General features: G+C 40.6%; 1 protein-coding gene across 1 annotated transcript in view; it reads right to left on the reverse strand.

Moving 5' to 3' along the window:
• Positions 1 to 20,995, reverse strand: part of Cubn (cubilin) — a 206,479-nt gene that overhangs the window by 102,914 nt on the left and 82,570 nt on the right. The window contains exons 29-31 of the mRNA XM_034510433.2: positions 7,546 to 7,727; positions 2,537 to 2,711; positions 357 to 526 (exon numbers count right to left, since the gene is read on the reverse strand). Of these exons, the coding sequence (XP_034366324.1) occupies positions 357 to 526; positions 2,537 to 2,711; positions 7,546 to 7,727 (527 nt within the window). The remainder of the gene's footprint in view (positions 1 to 356; positions 527 to 2,536; positions 2,712 to 7,545; positions 7,728 to 20,995) is intronic.

A 20,995-nucleotide genomic window follows, 5' to 3' on the forward strand; every position in this document is an offset into this window, starting at 1 on the left:
AAGGCTTTTGCAGAAATCATCGCTTACACACACACACACACACACACAGTCCCTTCCTCTTTTTGCCAGATAATGGACTGAGATAGGGCTATCGAAGCTATTTCAACACAGCTGCTGAACAAACCTCTAGATCATCCACCTCCTGATCAGATTTTAAGCAAATAATAGTAATAATAATAATAGTGATAATAATAATAATGAAACAAAAAACAACAGAAAAAAAAAACAATGTCTCTATGTTTAAAGTTGCTAAGAATTGGTTCTCCTATGAGCTGATACTGAAAACATCTGTAAGTACACCTTCAAAATTTGTCCACACTATAGTGGTAACAATGTTTCAAATTTGTGTTACTTACCATAAGACAAGAATCGGTAGCTTCAAGGTCAAAGTCAGTGATGTTCAAGAGAACACGGTGATGTTTTTCAACTTGAATGACCCAAGAGCACTCAGTGTTAGCTCTGTAGTTATTGGGGTAATTTGGAGAATGAATCTCTCCTCTGGAAACCTGGAAAATCCCACCACAACCTGCAAGTAGGAGACACAGTTCAGCCACGAAAGAAATCTCTGTTATATATAAATGTAAGGAATCTGGTGCTAACCACGGATGGCCAGTACCCTACTTGGCTTGACTCCTGTATTGGTTCTATGCTAAAAACTTCAAAGAACTAAACACATATATTAAATCATTCATCCCAACATAAATAAGGAAACATGGATAATACTAATATAATGCTTTAAATACTATACATATTGGTGTCAAAAGTTAATTAAAATAATAATGCAGGCTATAATTTAGTTGGTAGCAAGCTTGTGTAACATGCACTCGAACCTGGTTTCAAACTCCAACTCTGCAAACACTGTGCACAGCCATGCATCCCATAATCCTACCCAGAGGTGGAGAAGGAGGGTCAGAAGTTCAAAGTTATCTGTTACTACATGGAAAGTCTGCAGTCAGCATGGTCTATATATGACCCTGTCTTAAAATAATAAAAAAAGCAATAAACCTAAGTACAGGTGAATTCATGCTATCATGGTCTATAAAGTATCCCTTTATTGTTCCCTCAAACATATACTCTAAGAATCATCCTTGCCTTTGAGATATTTCATAGTCCAATAGCTTATGATGTTATAAATTACTTAATGTCTGGCTCTGAAATTGTTAATATTCTAGGTAGACTGCATTACATAAGTTGTATTTAATTCTTACAATGTTCTCAAGTATCTGTCAGTATAAACCATTGTTCCTTGGATTTATGATAATACAAAACAACTAATAGAAAATTTCAGCAATGATTTTGGGTAGTGGGGCTAATCTGAATGCTATATATATAAATTCATATGTAATTCACTCTAAGAGAGATGCCACATAACTCCCTACTCTCTTCTTGGCATTAAGGAAGTGACTTAACGTGGCCTCATGTCACATCTCTGCTGCAGCATAGCACCATGGGACCTTGGGCAAGTCAACGAGTTCTCTAAGCTTCCTTTCTGTGCTTGTAAGATGAAGGTATGCAAGAGATTTCTCTCAAAGTGTAAATTGTAAATATTAAATGAAACAATCCTTATTCATTAGAAAAGTACCAGGGATACGGTTGTTCCATAAATACCACTTACCTCACCAGACCTAAATGTCTATTAAAACACTTTGTGATATAATGTTTAACGTTTAAAATCTGCAATAAGCAACTTATTTTGACAACTTGAGATCTTATACAGAAAATCAGTATTGCAACACTTAATTTTCTATTTGACAAATTTAATGCTTATTTCTTTTTACATTTCCTAAGAATCCAAACCCTGTTCTATGGTATGATGTAACTGGACACTTACTACTGAAGGAGGTTTTGCTACATTGCTTTGGCTCCTGGCAAATAGCACATGTGTTCCTGCCCAGAGCTATTTTTGCTCCTCTAATGAAAGACACATACATTAGCTTGGTTTTAAATGCCTTGGCTACCTCAAAGGCTGGACACTTCTGAACCTTCCCCTGCTATGTCATTTACCTGAAATCTCACATGGCTGGTTGGCTTTATCTCCTGTAGCTCCTGTATCCCATCCTTCTTCCTGGACTCCTGGGGAATCTCCCATTCTTCTCTGCATCCTACCCATGTAACTATAAATGACTTCCCCGTGCCCCATTGGCCATTGGCATCTTTATTGATCGATCAGAAAACAATTGGAGACAAGGATCTTCAGTGTCTGGACAGGTGGATTCATGATTGAATCAAAGCATTCGTACCAATCTCCAACAACTTACTGATGTCACCTGGAGACTAGGAACTAGTCATGTGTTCAGCTAACAAGTCTCTCCAACCACCTCAATTCTGCTCTTACATGCACTGGCTCATTCATATCCTTAGAAAGTTAAACCCTATCACAGTATTTAAGGAAGACCATATCTCAAAGCAATACCGGTTACTTGAGAAGTCCCAAAGTCATCAGGGGATAACTCTCATGTCTTCTAATAATTTTGTAAAATTCAACTAGGCTTCAGCTCAAAGGCTTTCAGGTTGCCTCTGTATGTTCACCACCTACCTCCAGGGACTGCTCGCCATGAGGCATTGAAACCTCTTCCATTTAAAGAGCTGTCCGTCTTAAATCGGATTGCTAGTTCATTGTCAGTGCTGGAGACCTGCATAGGGTTTGCTGATGGTGACCGGGAACACAATTGCGCTATTCTTGGAGAGTGAAAATCAAGACCTGTGTAGATCTAAGAAGGATGCAAGAAAAAAAAAAAAGGACTTTAGTTAAAAGATACATCTAGACATCATCAGCCCTGTTTTGAGCTCCTTCTTTTTGCAACCAAGTCTTGGAATCTATTATGATTAGTGATTGTACTCAGTCTCCCTTGGTGGGATGAACTATAAATATGAAATGAGTATTTATTGGCACTCTCTCTGCCTTATGGACACATACGTTCAATCACTTACAAAATACCTATTTGCTTCATCAGATGGAAAACACCCAGATTACTCTGGAATCTTCCCTATCTTGCTTTTTTCTTTCTCATAGGTCTGGAGATTCTTGCTTTCTCTGGAGAGACATTGTATATAATACAGTGTAAAGATTGATTTTTCTAAATCTTGGAAATCTCAGGTGGAAGCTCGTGTTGCTTTTGAGTGTTGAGTTCACTGAAGGCTGTTGATTCTCTAGTTACACTTTTAGGAAATCTCATCTACCCTGAAAATTGGATATTTTACAAGATTAGGAGTGAAACATGACAGGTTTGTTTCTTCAGAAGAAGTCAAAATACAGCCTGCCAAAGTGTATTCTGGACGCCACAAGAGTGACATGCATTCTCCCATGTCTGCACTGAAAAGCATGGCCAGGATCGCCAACCTCCCATATAGAAACCGTCCAAGTCTGTCCCACATGGCTGCAACCCTCATGGGTACCTCGAAGTTTTCCCAGCTGTATGACTGACTGGGATCCCTCAGCTCAGGGGTGCATTCTACAGAACGGGGTTTCCTTTCCTCAGCCCTATTCCAGCAGAACTCAGATGCTGAACACTTCTCTTAAGTGTGCATGGAACTTTGGGTGATGGGAAAATAAGACTTAAAGAGAAGACACTGACACCCCTACTCCCATCTCCAAGGTCACATCAAAGTTGCTTTGTCGAAGACAGGCGGTCACTTTGGGTGACAGTTTTCATGTTAGTTCCTTTCTGAGCCCTACACAGCACTCAGGGCCAAAGCCAGGCAGGACGGCAGCTCTGGATAATGTCTCAATTGGGCAGCAACCCTTCACCTCTCACTGGGCCTCTCTCCTGCTCCTCCCGAATTCCCTCCCTTCCTTACTCACTCTCAAGCCCTCAGCTGACTGATGGGGAATTCACTGAAGAGTTCCCTGGGGGAGACAGTGAGAACAGAAACCTACTTTGGAGGAGGAGTACACGACTTGAATCTATAATGATTTCTTTGTCTGATTAATCCACCCTCCCTTCCCCCCAGCAAAGTAGGAATTAAAGTAAGAAGAAACTGCTGTTTCCCAGAGGGCTGAGCAAAAGGCCAGTAATTGCAAAGGAATGAAGCCAGCAACTGCTCTGGGCTTACTTTCATTAGGAAGAGTTGATGTTTACTGTTTGTGAGGCCCTAAAAGGGCCATAAAAAAGCAGGGCTTCAGGAAGAGCCTCCTTTGGCCCCTTCTACATACACACATGTGAATGGAAGCTTATCTTGTCAAGAGCCCCTTACCCATGTCAGTCTTGCCTTCTGGCCCAGGCTACAGTCTCCAGCACATGCAGCCAGCAGCAGCCTGTGCTTCTAATCAAGGGAGTGCAACCAGCAGCACATATTTCCAGAGTACATGGTGCTGACAAAGAAACCTACAAGTCGGCAAAGTAAACTTTGTTTTTCTTGTTCATCTATCCCCTCGAGATCATAAACATCATGGCTATGAGTTGGCAAGGCCTAGGAACCACCACAAGAATAAACAACGCCACTTCTGACATTCTTTGCTTCCCCTGGCGCTGGGCTGAACTCACAAATGACCATTGCTGAGAGGCCCTGGCTGTGCTAACTGCCCACACCAAGCAATTGTCTTGTTTGATTGTGCCAGGGAGGGGATTTCCTCTCCTGGCTGTGGATCCAGGCTCTGCACAGAGCTCTCTGGGAGACTGAAAACAAAATCAGCCTGGGATTTCCATAACCAAAACAACAGAATGGCAATTTTTTGGTGCCCATAAATAAAACTGATAGTTAGCATATGGTCAGAAGTGGGAAAGGATGGAAAGAATTTCAGGGTGTGATTCATTCCACTTGAGCGGGTGACTAAACCCTGTGGGGAGAAGAAATGGTGTGCTGATCAGAGATTAAAGTGTGTTTTTAGCAAATGCCCAGGGTGGAGAGTATTTCAAAGCCTGCAGTATTAATCTGTTCTGAACATTGCTTTCTGCTCTGTTAGCTCCATTTATTTTGAAGATCAAGTCAGCATTCCGGGGTTATGAGTAGCTATATGGTGGTTGCTTTGTGCAACTGGCCATTTCTGGACAGTGATTCTTCAGGGGGAAGAAAGGGCTCCTGGTAAAACTTAGTAGACCCCAGAAAGTCCAGTGTCTAGTGATGGTACATTTTATTTGGCTATGCTTGGCAAGATTAATATATATATACATACATACACATATACATATACATATACATATACATATACATATACATATACATATACATATACATATACATATATATGTGAAAGTTGAGAAAGTTAGCCTTGTTTCTGGATCACACACCCATCTGGGTAACAGATTTAGAAACCCATTGTCAACATATTGTCAGTGACTAAGGAAAGAAAAAGAAAGCAAAACAAACAAAGAGAAAAAAACCCAACCCAACCCAACCCAAAACAAAACAGAACAACAAAAACCCTCCTCATGCCCATTTTAACACTGACTACAGAACTTGCCATCTAAGCTGAGTACTGCCATAGATATGAAAAAGAGTTACTCTTTAAAGTCTTTGGGAATATCTTGACATATTCCTTCAAACTATGTTCTTAACAGAATTCAGGAACCCACAGAAATGCCAGCTTGTCCTAATACATGTAAACTCAAGCAGGCTGCCGCCTCTTGTCACAGACATCTCTGAGCTGGCATAGGACCACCTACCCCCCAACAGTGCTACTTGCTGCTGGAGTCTCTGTTGCCCTCTGCTCCAGAGGCTGCTTGTAGAGAACACCCCCTGTCTCTGCTTTCTCACGTAATGGGTGTGACAAGGCCCAAAGCACAATGAATCCATTTACATTTTGCCAAGTGGGCACTAATCACATGTACTTGGAATATGAAAATGAAGGGCTTGGAACCTGGAACAGAGAGTGTTTGTACAGAGAATCTGTGGCCAGCCTTTTGTAAGTATTATGGGGTTTATGCAACCATGCAGTATTCTTGTTGGTAGAGGAACCGCTTCAGCATCTCATGGGTTAGTGTTGGTAGTCTTTCTTCAAGCTATACATTTTGGGAGGTATCTTGTTCTCTCCTAAACACCATTCCTCCTGTAAGATGGAGGCATCACATAGTAGCAAGACTGTCCCTGAGAAGGCAGTGGATTTGACCCAAGCCCCCCCACCCCTCCACCCCAGCTTCAGCTCTGACTCTTTTTCCTCTTACCACTGTCTCTCTGTAGAGGGAACTGGGATGCTGGAATGCAATTCCTAGTGACTGTACCCACGATTAGGGAACAACTTGAGAACCCCATTTCTTCTTTCCACATAAGTTTTAAGGGTTAAAGTTTTCCGTAAAGTACTCTCTACTCTTTTCAATCCTCTGCCTATCTCATGTGATCCAGGCAGAGTAGTAAGGGGTGACCAGGTTCATTCCATAGGCCTTCCATTTACTAGCTGGAGGAAACTATGTGGAGATTAGCACATGGAAGAAGTCAGCTGGCAGAGAAAGCCTTGAAATGCTCCCCCTCCTAGCTATATAGAAAAGAACATGCCTAAGTAAAGCCCAGGGTACCCAACTGTGAGAGAGGCTTGGGCAGTGTTCATGACCTATGAAAGTGATGAGACCTGGACCCAGCATTTTCAAGGGTTTGCTTTTCCCTCAGCTCACTCGCCCACTCTTATTTCCCTTCCTCAATAACTCTCTCTGTGTCTACTTATATGGTCCACTTCTTTGCCCTGGGACACATGAAACTGGAAAGTTCAGTCAGCTTCATCTAATCCTATAACAGCCACCATCCCAGTGATCATAGAAAGTCTGAGACTTGCTATTGAAAATTATTATAAGTGGACAGCATCCTCCTCTTACTTCGTGGGACTGTTCCCTTCCAAGTGAGAATGTGGTTGTATACAATCGTCACGAACTGTACGCGCCTTACTACCATGTGTCAGTCAGAGGTTCGGATGCTTTCGCTCATTCACGAGCCTCAGGTGCTTACTCTATGTCACATGATTGGCACTATGAACACGGGAAAATAGAACAAGCCAAATACCCAGCCTCATGGAGTCTACATGCTATTAGCTGTAGAATTGTGTGAAATAGAAGTCCCCAGTACTGACACGATGGGGAATTTGTGTGTGCTTAGAAACCATCCAATTTTGCTGATAGGTCCAAGTTGATTATAATAAACTTTAAGGCCCAGTGTTCACAAAGGTTGTCTTAATTTTGTGAGGTAAACTTTTGAAGCAGCATTGAAAAGTTTTTGTAGATAAAGGCCACACTGAGTAACAACAACAACAACAACAGCAAATAACAAAACAACAAAACCAGCCCTCTGCAGCTGTGACATGCTGACCCATCCCAGACAGCAGCTGCTGCTGTAAAGGGAGTCCGTGGCACTTGCAGTCAGTGTGCTGGAGCCCATCTTCCTACTGACTCCCAAATGCAGGACCCTTTCTCTAAGGGAGATTCCTCAGGCCAGAAGTAGAAGTGTGGGCTGTTAAAGAGCCCAAGAAGAGTTTTTATGAACAGGGACCAGAGCTAGGGGACCGATGAATCAGCCTCCTATGCATCCCTAAGAGAGACCAAACCAAGCCTACCTACCAAGGCTAGCTTCGTCTAGCCAAGGTCCCCAGGCACCACTAGGAGAGAAACCAAACTGACTTCCTACCTCCAAGGAGTCATATTTGCAGCTTGCATGATATTCCACGTCAAAATCATGGATGGTGAGCTGAATGCTGTTCCCTGGGGCCACATGAATGTTCCAGATACATTCCCTGTTGTGAGGATAGCTGTTAGGGTACCCAGGGCTGGTGAAGGAGCCCATGGTTCCAGACATCTCTCCACCACAGCCTATGGAGCAAAACAAAACAAAAACAAAAATAAAAATCTGTTAGCACAAAGTGGCAACAGTGGCCAGAACACCTTCAAACCTTCATCTCACAAAGGCAGCGAAGAACAAGCCATGGGTCCTATAGGAGAGAAGTTACACAAAAGTTTAATGTTGCCATCATAAAGTAGCAAGAAGGGCATGGGGTAAAGTAAGTGATAGAACACATGCTTACAATGTATAAGACCTGGGCTTTAATCCCCAGCAGAGGGAAATCATTATTAAATGTATTCATTTTAGATAAACGTTTATTACATTATTTCTATAGTAATGCTGAGTTCTTATTCCTACCACATCTAGACCTAAGAGAAACACAGTGGATTCTGGAAGTGGGAGTCCTAATAGAAGCCATTAGGAGAATTTCCAATCTATAAAGAACCCGATTTGAGTCAGGCATGCAATCTCAGCAGAAGAATGGAGACAGGATGAGTAATTAGGACAAGGTCATCCTTGGTTACACAGCAAGGTTGAGTCCAGCCTGCATGTAATACCTGAAATTGCCTTGGAAGGGAAGAGGAGGGGAGGAATGTAGTGGAGGGGGAGGGGAATGGGGAGGGAGACGGGGAAGGGAGGGAGAGGGCTCAAGCCCTTGATTCTGCCTCAAAGTTCTGAGGCTACCACCTTCTCAGCTTCTTCACATGCTTTTCTCCTACTTTGTCCTGAAACTTTGTTTCCAGTCTTTAAATCTGTAGCTCAAGGGTTCAATTGGCTGATATACTAGTCTGAACCTAAATAAAGAAGCAGAAATGTGCAAGCTCCTTCTCTCCTCCTCTCAAAGGCTTTCTCATTGGGTTATCACACACTTAGCATGTAAACAGGATGACTTCACTTAATTGTAATTTAGAGAAAGCTCCATGTTTAAACAAACATAGCACAGGCCCCTGTGCTGTTCAAGCTCATGAAGTACCAGTTTCTAAAGTAAGTAGACTGTGCGTGGTGCCCCCTAGAGCTTAGCGGAGGTACTGAAGAATTGTACAGGTTTTGGCTTCAGGAATATTTTCAGTGTGGTTTTACGGTTGGAAAAATATTTCCCAATCTTCGATGGCACTTATTGTTTATACCGTTCTCCACAGTCTATAAATAATATCAATATGTTTACTTTTAAATAGCGATTTTCAAAATGAGACACACACACACACACACACACCCTCCCTGAAATAAAAGGAGAAACAGTATAAGACATAGGCCCGAGTGCTGTTTTCAAAAGCTGCAGCCACAGCCCTACAGATCTGTTGTACCCTCTCCTACAGCTCAAGATCAATCATAAACAAGGTTTAAGAATATATGCGTGCTCGTGCGTGTGTGCGTGTGCGCGCGCGTGCGTTCGTGCGTGCGTGTGCGTGTGTGTGTGTGTGTGTGTGTTTGAAGAGAAATTCTAATGTTATTAGCAACGTTACTCTGTTGGGAAAATACATGGTTATGGAAACAAAAGGAGACTGCTGAAGCTTGAAAACTCAGTCAAATTCTTCATGTTCTCACCACTTCTGTAGTTTACCATATTAGAAACCATTAGATTTGACTTCAAAGTTCATATTAAATACAAATTAAAATATCCATTTTAATAGTTTTTATAGTTGAAGCCATAAATGTGTAGAAAAATAAAGTCAATTCTGATAATGATTATGATAAAGGTATAACTACTATAACTACATCTTTGTCATTCTTGATTTCAAAAAAGTAAAATGATTTTCCAGTTTCCTTCCTTCATTCATCCACTTATTACATAAGTTATTACTAAGTATATTCCTTAGGATAACCACTGCTGCAGAAACCAGGCACATTTAATGTATCTTAAATAAAACCAAATTTATGAGTACAAAGTTTTAGGATTACACATCATTAAATTATGATTGCACTTTTCTTTCATTTGTAAAGATTATTTTCAATAAGTTTTAATTTAAAAACTGGGTTGCTTTTTACACTTTATTGGTTAACTTTTGAAAGCAGCACTGGAGCCTGAAATCTGATATTATCATCTCAGTGTGCAGTGATGGGTTGGGTGTTAGCGCCATGTACAAAGGAATTTACAAAGAAACCTAAAACCATTGGGAAACACAGTGGGGAAAAGTGATGCAGAGCCTTAGATGAGTCAACTGTGATTCTGAATAATGGATTCAATTGGCTGATACCTAAATAAAGACGCAGAGATGTGCAAGCTCTTTCTCTCCTCCTATCAAAGGGCTTTCTCATTGGTTTATCTCACACTTAGCATGTAAACACGATGGCTTCACTTATTTGCAATGTAGGGAAAGCTCCATGTTTGAACATAATGCAGGCCCCTGTGCTGTCCAAGCTCAGGAAGTACCAGTTTCTAGAGTAAGTAAGTAGATTCTGCATGATGCCCCCCTAGAGTTTTTATACTTATTTTTGTTTTGGTTTGTTTTGGTTTTTGTTTCTTCTTATTTTAAGACAGAGCCTTGTTATGTAGCCTTGGCTAGTCTGGAATTCACTATGTAGGCAAGGCAGGCCTCATAAAGGCCTCTCTGAGTGCTGGGATTGAAGATTAAACTACACTAGGTCTTTCCATGGTCTTAACATCAACAAGAATGAATGAATAATCATGTCACAGTCTGTTAGTTTGGTGACTCGGAATATGAGATGAAAAGTCACAGGAAGGGGACAGAAAGGGAAAGCTGATGATGAAGGATGCTATGGCAACCAATATAAACCAACATATGGCATAGCATAAAAAAGGATTACACTACCAACACCCTGTGTGCAATCACATTGCATTTGTGGTTGAGTAAATCACAAAATATAGAAGAAATAGGGAGGTTTTTGATAGCAAGGTACATGTAATTAAAATAGATGAAAGTTGACTTAAGAAAGGCACTCCAGGGCTCTCCATGGAGAATCTCATAAAAATGATTTAAATGTCAACTAATGAGAGGTGAGGGGTATGATGAATGAGTTTAAACAGTGATGTGGCTCATTACACCCAGTTTGTCAAAGGCTTTCATGGAAAGAACAAGATTTAGAACTGTTTATTTAGCATGGTAGATCAAACACTTGCAGACGCATCCTAGAATATGGGCTAAATGTGGGTTATGACATAAGACAAAAATGGGCTCCAATACTGACTAAGGTACTTTAGCAGGTACGTGATCGTCTATCTGTAATCTTCAGATCAGCTGCTTGGTTACTAGTACCCAACTTAGAGTTGTTATATAGGTTGATAATAGAGTCAAAATAAGATTTTGGGGAAAGTGTCTTGAATGGGAATAAACATTCTGCTTACACTATGTATTTCTCATAGCATGAGTTTACTTAGATATGAGAATATACTATATAAAAATAAACATTGGAGCAAGGAGTAGAGTTATTGGCTTAAAAATCAGCTAGCAATAGAACAAAGATACAAAATTGGTTATTCATTAAGTCATAAGTTTTTTAAAAAACAGTTATATGTATATGGCAGTTTAGATTTCAAAATAATTTTAATAAGCACAGTATCTTGTTTGAGATTCCTAACAATATGAATTAGGCACAAATGGTATGGGACTCACTTTAGAAATGATCTGTGAGTCCAAGTCTCTAGAGAATTCCTCTAGAGAAACTCCTGTTATTCAGACACCTCCCAGGCCCTCTTCATTTCTAGCTCTGTTCCCTCTCCACTAAGCCCGTTGGCTGAGCCTGCCTGACAGTACTGTGGTGCTGTAATGACAGCATTGTACCCTACCCTCATGGCTACCCTGTTCACTGACTAAACAAAGAATCACCACAGCAACCTAGATAAAGAAAGCAGAGCAAAATCTTTTCATGAACTCTGAGGCAAATGTGACACTGTCTAGTATGTTAGTGTCTCGTACGCAGCCGAGCTGGACTACAATAGTGCTTTGAAGTGACTCACATGTTTTCCCAGGTTTAAACAGTTGATCTTTATAAAACTTTTCCCAGTGACTGATAATCTATTTGATTTGATTTCCCTCCGAATCCTAGTCATCAGCTGAAAGGAAGTGTTTACCTTATCAGCAGGAAGCACGCTGCTCTACAGCACTCTGAACAAGAAAGAGTTGAAAGCATTGCTTATTCTGTTTATTTTGACAGATAATTTAAAATTTTGTTTATGAAAGAACTCTCCTAATACTGTTTTTGATATGTCTAAACAAGCCATGACTTTTTAAATCGCAGCACAAAAATACAGTATGGGTCTCCTGTGTGTTCTGTCTTTAAGACAATTATGATCAGGAACAAGACATTTCAGTTCATCTTCCTGTGCCCCAGGGTCACTCAAAGTGACCTCTTCATTTTTTTTTTTTCTGTTTTCCTAACACTATAGTCTGAAAGCCAATTTGTCAGGACAGGTGCCTATATGAAATTAGTAAGGCTGAAGCCCACTAATGCAGGAGGAAAGCCAGCTTCCAGGGAACCCTCACATCCTGTTCTCTGCTTCCGGGGCTCATGCCTGAGAGATCAGCAGTTCATTGTTCAAAGCCCAAGAGCCAATATATAGTAAAGCCAGCAACTACAATAAAAACACATGTTAAATACAACAAAACAAAAAGGCTCACATACTCAACTGAATATTGATTTATATTATAATAGTCTTTCTATGACCTAAAACAATGCAAACCCTTTGTTCTGTAATATCTTGAAATGAGCTCATTGGTCAGGCCAATTTTCTTCTATCACATAGAAAGGCTTCTTAGTGCCTCTGCCTATAGTTGGCTATTTCATCTCTGGTTTGTTTTGTATAAATTTGTTTTTATTTAAAACATACAAGCACAAAAGCCCGGAGGCAGAGGTTACACAGAAGAGCCTTATTTTATTTTCTATAGGAATTTTAAAATTCATGGCTTGTGTCAGATAAAACAGAAACAATATTAGGAGAGCCCTTTTATGAGCAGAACTTTAAGTTATCCTTCAAAGTAAGCAAGTTTAGCAACAGTCAGATAGAAAAGGAAGGAAGAGCTGGAGAGGGCTGGGGAAGAACTGGAAGTGGAGTTCCGCTCTTGGCAGGGTAGGTTTGATAGGAATGAGGACTGAAAAGCTGGGAATTGAGGGAAGCTCCAAACAATGGCAAGCTAAACTATTCCCTGGTTCTCTTGTTTTACTTCATTCCATAACTATTGTAGCTCATGTCCTTGTTCTCACAGAAAAAATGCTAGCCCACAAATACTCCCTACAAAATCAATCTGCAAATTCTGAAGTTCAGGTCAGTTCTGACAAATTTGGGAGCCTTTGCCTTGTCTTCAACGACAAGAAATGTGACATTCTCCTAAGGAAAAAGGAGGAAACAAGAAGACAGGAATAAGAAAATCGGACAAAGCCAGAGTGAAGGAGAGTTGCTCAAAGTCACAGAACAAAACATTCTGGAATAAGTGGAGTCATTCCTCAATTTCATGTCTACCAGGAACCTGAAAAATTATCAAGTCAGGGATTGGTTAGTTACTGGGTTAGGGTGGGACTGACATCTCTCATGAGAAGAGAGAGTGAAACTGGACATCGAGGGAAGGCACCTGGGTAAAGTTAGAGGCAGAAGTTGAGGCTGTAGTTGCTATAAGCCATAAACCCCAGCAGTTTCCAGTACGCAACAGAAGTTGGGAGAGGCAGGAAGATTCTTCCCCAGAGCACTGTTTGATGGGATGGTCTTGACTTTAGATCTGTGCCTTCTAGAATAAAGTAATACATTCCTGTTGTCTTAAGCCACCTGCTTGGGGGTACATTATTACAATGGCCTTATGGCACTAATACAGCTCATTCTTTTGCTTATAACTGAGGCAGCCAAACTCCCAGGCAGACATGAGGTGGCAGCAGCTCTGGTATTACACAGAAAAAGAAGGATGTGTACATTTTTATTGTATCTTGTACTAACCACTTCTTATTTATCGTCTTGAACATTAGATGATGGTTAGAGAAGAAAGGTTAGAAATAAAAAAGATATACCATCGAGAAAACCAGCAACAGACACTGGGTCTGGTACCACATTACAGAAAAACAAGGAGTTAAAAAAAGTAGCTTTTTTTTTTTTTTTTTTTTCAGATTTAAGAAGTCATGAATGGTTAGACAGTTTCTTCTTCCGTGGGGACTTCACCTCTACTCTGCACTTTGTGATAGTAAATGTTAATTGATTTCTATGTAGCCAAATGGACTGAAGTTACCTGTTTTTAATTGTATAGGCCCAAATGCAAAAACAAACAAACCCTCATCATTAAGTATGTGACTTGAAAAAAACAAATATCAAAAGTGTAAAATCAATGGTACCTATAGCTATAAAATGATGACTATGCATGCTATCATATGGGTATGTAAGATTAAGGCAGCCATAGCTAGAGAACTATCTGAGGTGACCTGGATCTGAATATTGAAGTTCTTCACCTGAGCATACCACTATAAGAGATACATCAGAATGGCCATATTTTTATATAAAATTTAATTTCCTATACAGAAAGGATAGACATCTTTCATTTTAACTCAGAGAAGTATGTCCAGCCTTATCACTTTTTTATTGAGACAAATTGTACCAAGATCCTTCTAATCTATTTTTTTTTTTTGTATTTTGAATTTCTAGTCAGATTCAGAATGTTTTCCCAGTAGAAATTCTTTGCTTCCAGTTCTCTAGGATAAATCAATCCACTAATTATAGCCATTCTATCTATCTATCTATCTATCTATCTATCTATCTATCTATCTATCTATCATCTGTCCTCTCTCTGTCTCTCAGAGAGTTTTGAAATTATTTAAGATTTCAAAACAAAGTGTAGTATAAAACATCATCAAAGGAAATGAAATTAAGGAAATGGGACAAATATCTTTCAAAATAAGAAATTGTACCTAAGACTACACTTCAAAAAATCCTAGGAGCAGGCAAAGATAATGGACCATGCCCTCAGGCATTTGCCAGCCCAGCATTCACATTTCTATTTGAAAGTTTTCAACCCTGCAATTCTTCAATGTCATTATTTTAGTTAACCTTTTCCAACGAGAAGCTCACGCAGGGAGCTCCAAGGCCTTGCCTCACCCTGTTCTCTCTAACTCTGCCATGCACTTTGCCCTCAATTCCCAAGCTGTTCTCCACAGGGAGGTTGCTCCACAGCCAAAAATGCACAAAAAGGAGCAGCTCAGTGCTGATGGTGTTGACATAACCACAGATGTAATCAAGTCAAGGAGGGTCAAGGAGGGGCCGCTGCCTTACAGTTGGAATGAAGTTCAAGACTGTCCTCTAAGAGGGAACATTGGGAGACAGACACACAGAAGTGAGAAGGCCATGTAAAGATGGTGGCAGAGATTGTATTTACAGGGACAGATGATTCCAAGACCGTTTTCTTAGTATTATATCCAGGCCTGTGGTCAGTGAGCCAGCCAGCCTGGGTCTCTCTCTCTAAATTGAAGCAGAACAACTATATCAGCCAAATTGTCACACACTCCAGCCTACCCTCAGGGTCTGTGCTGAGCCAGCCAATCTCTTCTGAAGACAGCTAGCCTATCTCTCTCCTTGTAACCTAACTTTTCCTTGTAAGCTACTTTCTGGAACTGACCCTGGGTAACAGAGTAGCTAACCCCGTTTTCTCCCAGATGAATTAATTCCATCAATCATGTGTGGTGACCCCAAAAGAACTTTACGTAAATGAATCAGTGCTTTAGCATAGCTCAGTGGTAGGGAGCATACTTAGCAAGCATGAGTGTGCTCAACGCACGGAAAGAAAGGCGGAAAGGCAGGTAAACCTGGGCTATTCTGAGCTAGCCCTTTGACAATGTGCTCAGACCTCACCTCAGGACTCCACAGTTTATTGCTACTTGAACTGGAAAAGGAATGAATGAATGAATGAATGAATGGTGTAAATTTGTGAGGAGTTCTCGAAACGAGAACATAACTTACATGGGAAAGATTCTCTAGATTTCTTTTAAATGTTTGTACAAGAGTTCATTATAAAATTAGCTACTGCAAGATTTGGATTTCTTCAGACCACAGTGTGATGCCAACTTTTCCCAAGGAAACTTGAGGGAAAGATTGCTGATGCCAGACAGCAGGCCACTACTTAAAGGACACACTTTGGTGTCTGACACCAAAGGTTTCTGTGTGCTGATTCTGCTGTCTCTGGACTTCTGAGTCTGAGTTAGTCACTTAATGTTATGAAGGTACCTTTCTCTGCCATTTTTATCTACAATATGAGACAATGTTGCTTCTTTCACAGAAGTATTAGGATGAGATAGGAGATAATATTTTAAAGTACTCAGTACACTGAAATTATTATTTTTTTTAAATAACAACACCAAGGGTAATAATAAGCAACATGCCAGTAAGGTCAGTGCACTAAATATTAATCATATTTTAATTCAATTTTCATAGGCCAATGTAATTTTCTTTGATGAAATTAATAACCTGAGACAGATACTGACAGAGAGGTGACTCAACAGCTAAAGGTTTGCTGACAGCTAACATGATGGAAGCAGAGAGATGACTGCTGTAAGTTGACCTCTGACCTCCACATGTTCACATGATATGCACACCTACACACTATACACATAAATAAATGGGTACTATAAATAAATAAAATGCGTTAAAATTCCTAAAGACAGTTAAAATTATTCTTAGGTGTTTAAACTTATATTCTTTAGTCTATATAGTGAAAAGAAAAAAACATAAAATTATTTTGTATCACTCATTACATATATGCAGATTATAATTCTACTAACTTCAATAGTATCGTTCTGCCACACACCAGGGACTCTATTTGGTGAGAGGAAGATGATGTGTTTGCTGAGCTCACAGCAGCAATAAAATAAAACTAATCCGGAGATAATGCAATGGTTAAGAGATATAGAAAAAAAAAATGAATGTTCCATACTGAACATAATGGCTGTCCTGTGTGAGTTTGGTCATTTGTGTTTGTTACAATTCTGAAGTTGAAAAGAAACAGCCAATCACCTTCGTTTTCACATTGTATGGAAAAAGTGAGTGACCTCCCTGAAAGAATGTGCAATTGCTATCAGGGAAGTGGTTGGTAGGAAACCAGAACACAAACAGAAGAGCTAAGAAAACTCTCCCTTTGGCCCCAAATCAAGGACTATTTTAAATTGTGCAATATATAATTTTGGAGGGTCATGATTGTTTGAATATTATTTTTTTTCTCCATTTTATAGCAGTTTGAAAGAGCAGCAGTGAAAATAGCCTCAGACAGTTTCAAACAGTGGCAATGTGGGAATTGGGATATAAGGTCCTAAAGGCTTTGGCCACAGACTCAGAGCCAACACTAAATGAAGGTCAACTTTATGAGCATATTTGTTGTTATATACTTGTCGTTGTCAAGGAGGCAAAAACACAAATATAAATAAAAAAATCTCACTTTTTCCACGCCTTGTGAAAGATCTGTACATGGTCACCATTGCATTTGCTCACAGAACTTGCCATGAAAACTTCAGAGCCTGAGGCAAAATGAGCAGCAAAACTGTTTTTGAGAAAATTGTTCCACCAGCAGGATTGTGGGCAAACAGATTTCTTTGTTTGTTTTTCAGGCAAGATCACTCTATGTTGCCCAGGCTAATCTTAAACCCATGAGCTGAAGTTAGTCTGCTCAGCCCCCTAAACATCTGGAAATGCAGGCAGGCGCTGCTGTCTGCCTGGGTAAACAGAGTTTTTTAAAATTAGCGTCATTCATTCAGAACTTGTTTTGAACGAAACTACAACTGAGAATTTGCCAAAAATCAAAAGTCAGCGACAGGATCATATTCAAAACTCTGAACTTGTCTCTATACTAAGGCGGTGTTCATTTCTAAGCTTCACCCCTAAAAATGTTTTCAAGTAGCACAAAGACAGAAGTCTAAAATATCAAAGAGGACAAACTAGAAACACACATTTATGTGTACAGCATGCAAAAATCTGAGGGGAGATTTTGTGAGCCATTAAACAGTTACCTTTGTGCCTGAACCCAGCTAGCAGCTTTTCCTTTGCATCTCCTTAAATCTCTGTTCAAACCAAACAGAATTTATGTCACACTGTAACAACAAAACAGTGGCAGGACTTCTCTTCTCTCATCTCTTCCAATCACTTTCTTAAAGGTTTGGTGCACATGTGAGGTGTACCTTCATCATAACCGAGGGCCCTTTAGAGGCAGAGGAGCTCATGTCTACTCTCTCGTCTCTGTGGTATTATACTTGTCACAGCTTAGCAGGAAGTGCCACCCTGAAAGTAATTCCATCACCAGCTGAGAAGAAGGGCTCTCCCAGAGCGGGTGACACACAGGCCGGTTTTATTGATTGGATCTTCGCTGACCGCAATTCATGAAACCACTTTCATTGCAAACACCATAAGGAAACATGGCTCAAGACAGACACAAAAGGGTGATCATGAAATAGTTATAAAGGTCTCAAAATAATGTTCGAACATGAAAACCTAAATGATATGATTTCCACTCTGTAACTTTGAAGAAAGTATCAGGGAAAGAAGATGTGGCACTTATGTGTTAGACTTTGTCACAGTGCTGTCTGTATCACCAACAAGCTAGAGTGCTAGCTCTGTCTCTGTCTCTGTGTGGTTTCTGTATATTTCTGTATATTCTTATCTATGTATGTGTGCATATGAATGTATATGTGTGTATAGTTTTATTTTTTAATTTGTGTGTATGGATGTTTTGCCTGCAGGAATGTCTGTGTACCATGTGTAGGCCTGATACCTACAGAGGCCAGAGAGCACTGGATCGACTGGAGCTGTAGTTACAGGTTGCTTCGTATCATTGTTTCTGTGTGCCTGTGAAAGACATCCCCAGTACCTATGCCACTATTACGAAATACCCATCTGTGCAAGCCACTACATTTCCTTATACGCCTTATACGTCTTAGAGCTCAAAATAAAAATCCATCTCTGGGGATCCAGGATGTACTATAGCAGAATTATGGACTGCTTGTTCAGCATACCCAAAGCCTGAGATCCATCCCTAGCAACAGAGAGAAAAATCTATCTATGGTCTTTCCCTGGTGGCAGGAAAAATTTTTAGCTGTTTGCACTTGTCTCTTATCAGTTGGACAGCCAGCCCTACCTTAATTTCTATCACGTGCTTTGCTTAGTGTTTTTCAACCTTTTGCTCACTATCAGCCAGCCCCCTACAGAGCCTTTCAAGATATCTTCTAATTTTTTTATTCATAGCATTTGATACTGAGATATATTTTCTGTGCACTGCATGTGCCTGTGCTATGCCACGGTGCTTGTTATCTACATATTTTACATAAGAAAAAAAATTTTAAGACAGGGATCATAGCTGCTGTGAGCCATTCCTCTGCATCTACCCAGCCGATTCTCTAAGAAACAGATTGAAAGTATTGAAAACTTGAGTGCTCGCAGAAACCCAAGCTTACCGCTTCTAAGTCACAAAAACAAATAAAAGTGTCGAATTAGAAGAAATTCAAAAGTAGCCACACACTATTGACTGTCCCAAAGAGCTGGAATGAGGGTTGAAAGGAAACATGGCTGACACTGTAGAGGCTTCTGGCAAGCATTCCAAAGAGAAGCCCTTGGTATAGGATTGAATGTCCAGTTAGCCAGGGAGGCATTATCTTTTGAACCCAGTCACTCCAGAAGGTCTTGAAAAATGTTTTAAAATGTTCTTGCAAACTAACTTCTAAAAACTCTAGAGTCACAGAAATCTCATTAACAACTAAAAAGAAAAGAGAATGGTGTGGCCCCATCTGGGAGGATGATGTCATCTATCTCCCCAAAGAAAAGGCCACACTTTTCTTTGTGGAAGTCCACGGTGACATCACCTCCTGATCACATGCCACTTAGCTCTTCCCCTGCTGGGTCCCTAGCTGAAGTGCCCACTGCCTTTGCAAATGTCACTCTCTGCTCACAAAGCTCTTTGACCTTGTTTGCATGCTATATTCCACTGCCAAGTGAGAGAAGGGCTGAAGGAGCCACAGGGGAAGGGAGGAGGGGTGTGTGCAGCTGGCTGGGAGGCTCCTATTCACACAACTTATGGGAAGTTCTCTATACCCTTCAGCAGCCCAGACCAAGGCTCCCAGGATAGAATTCAGCTTCTGAACAATGCTGTCAATGCTGAATCCTGTGAACCGATTAGCCAGGCAGGGCGACTATGGCCATTTCTTTATTTCCATGGTGGGATTCTCTTTGAAGATCTGCATAAAGGCACTGCAGTGTGGGCTTTATTTTGCATCTACAGAGCCACTTTCAAAATGGACCCACAGAGAAAGCTCACTTATAGATCCAGTTTCTCGAAGTAAAGAGAAGATTTGTGCTGTTGACAAAAAGGCACACTGGGTAAACGGATTTATTTATCGCTGAGCAAAATGAATGAAGTGTGTAGGGGCTCCTGAGCCACAGAGTGCTCAGGATATGACATCACTGTCAGCTCAAGGCTCTGCAAGCGTTTGCTGAGCACTTATAGAATGGTGTGGAAAGGAGTCAGAGGAGAGAGGGCTTCTTGTGATTGGATTCTGAGTAGAAACCCAGAGGGGGCAATGCAGAGACTCATTTTTAAATGTTGTCTGCTGATGCACTGTATGCATTCATGTGCACACAAACACATGTAAGAATATCAGTTTTGCATGTGAAGACTGAGAGTCACATGCTGTAGAATGAAATTCAGTCATGGATAGGCAGCACAAACCTTGGTAGCCCCACAGATTAGCTGGTGACCTTGTAGCAATCTTAGTACATGTGAGAATTCTCTGTTATTCTCACAATGATGAAATGGGCTACCAGCAACGCATTGCTTGAAACACAACCCTGTTGTTTAATGATGCATGACTGTGTTTAGTGTATATTTTTGTATTGCACCCTGTATTTTAAGACCCACAATTTATTGTGCTTCTCCACCCTTGGGGATCCTACCCCAGACCTGTTTGTATGAAGTGTAAAGGACTTGCACAGAGGAAGACACTGTGGCTCCTGTGAATTGAGTTTGTGTCTTATGGGGCCAGTTGTGGTAGTTACTGCTAGACTTTCTAGTCTCCTCTACAGCTTTAACTTTTGATCTTGATCCTCTTGCTCCCCCTGACCCCTTGTATAATGGGGTCTTTCCTTCCCCTTCCCCTACTTATCAAGACAGCACCGACTTATTTTTCAGGTTTTAGTTCAGAGGTTGCAATTTCATAGAACACTTCCCCCGCTGCCTGTCCACCTGCACGACCATCCCAATCCTATACAATGTCTTCCTGTGTGTTCCCTCATCTCTAATAAGATTTGATTTTGTATATTCATTTGCATGCTTAATGTCTTCCCTTTGCTGCAGTGGAGATGGGAACTAAACCATTTCCGTGTCCCTAGTTATACCATAGG

The sequence above is a fragment of the Arvicanthis niloticus genome, chromosome 8 (assembly GCF_011762505.2).
Source record: "Arvicanthis niloticus isolate mArvNil1 chromosome 8, mArvNil1.pat.X, whole genome shotgun sequence".
Lineage (NCBI taxonomy): Eukaryota > Metazoa > Chordata > Mammalia > Rodentia > Muridae > Arvicanthis > Arvicanthis niloticus.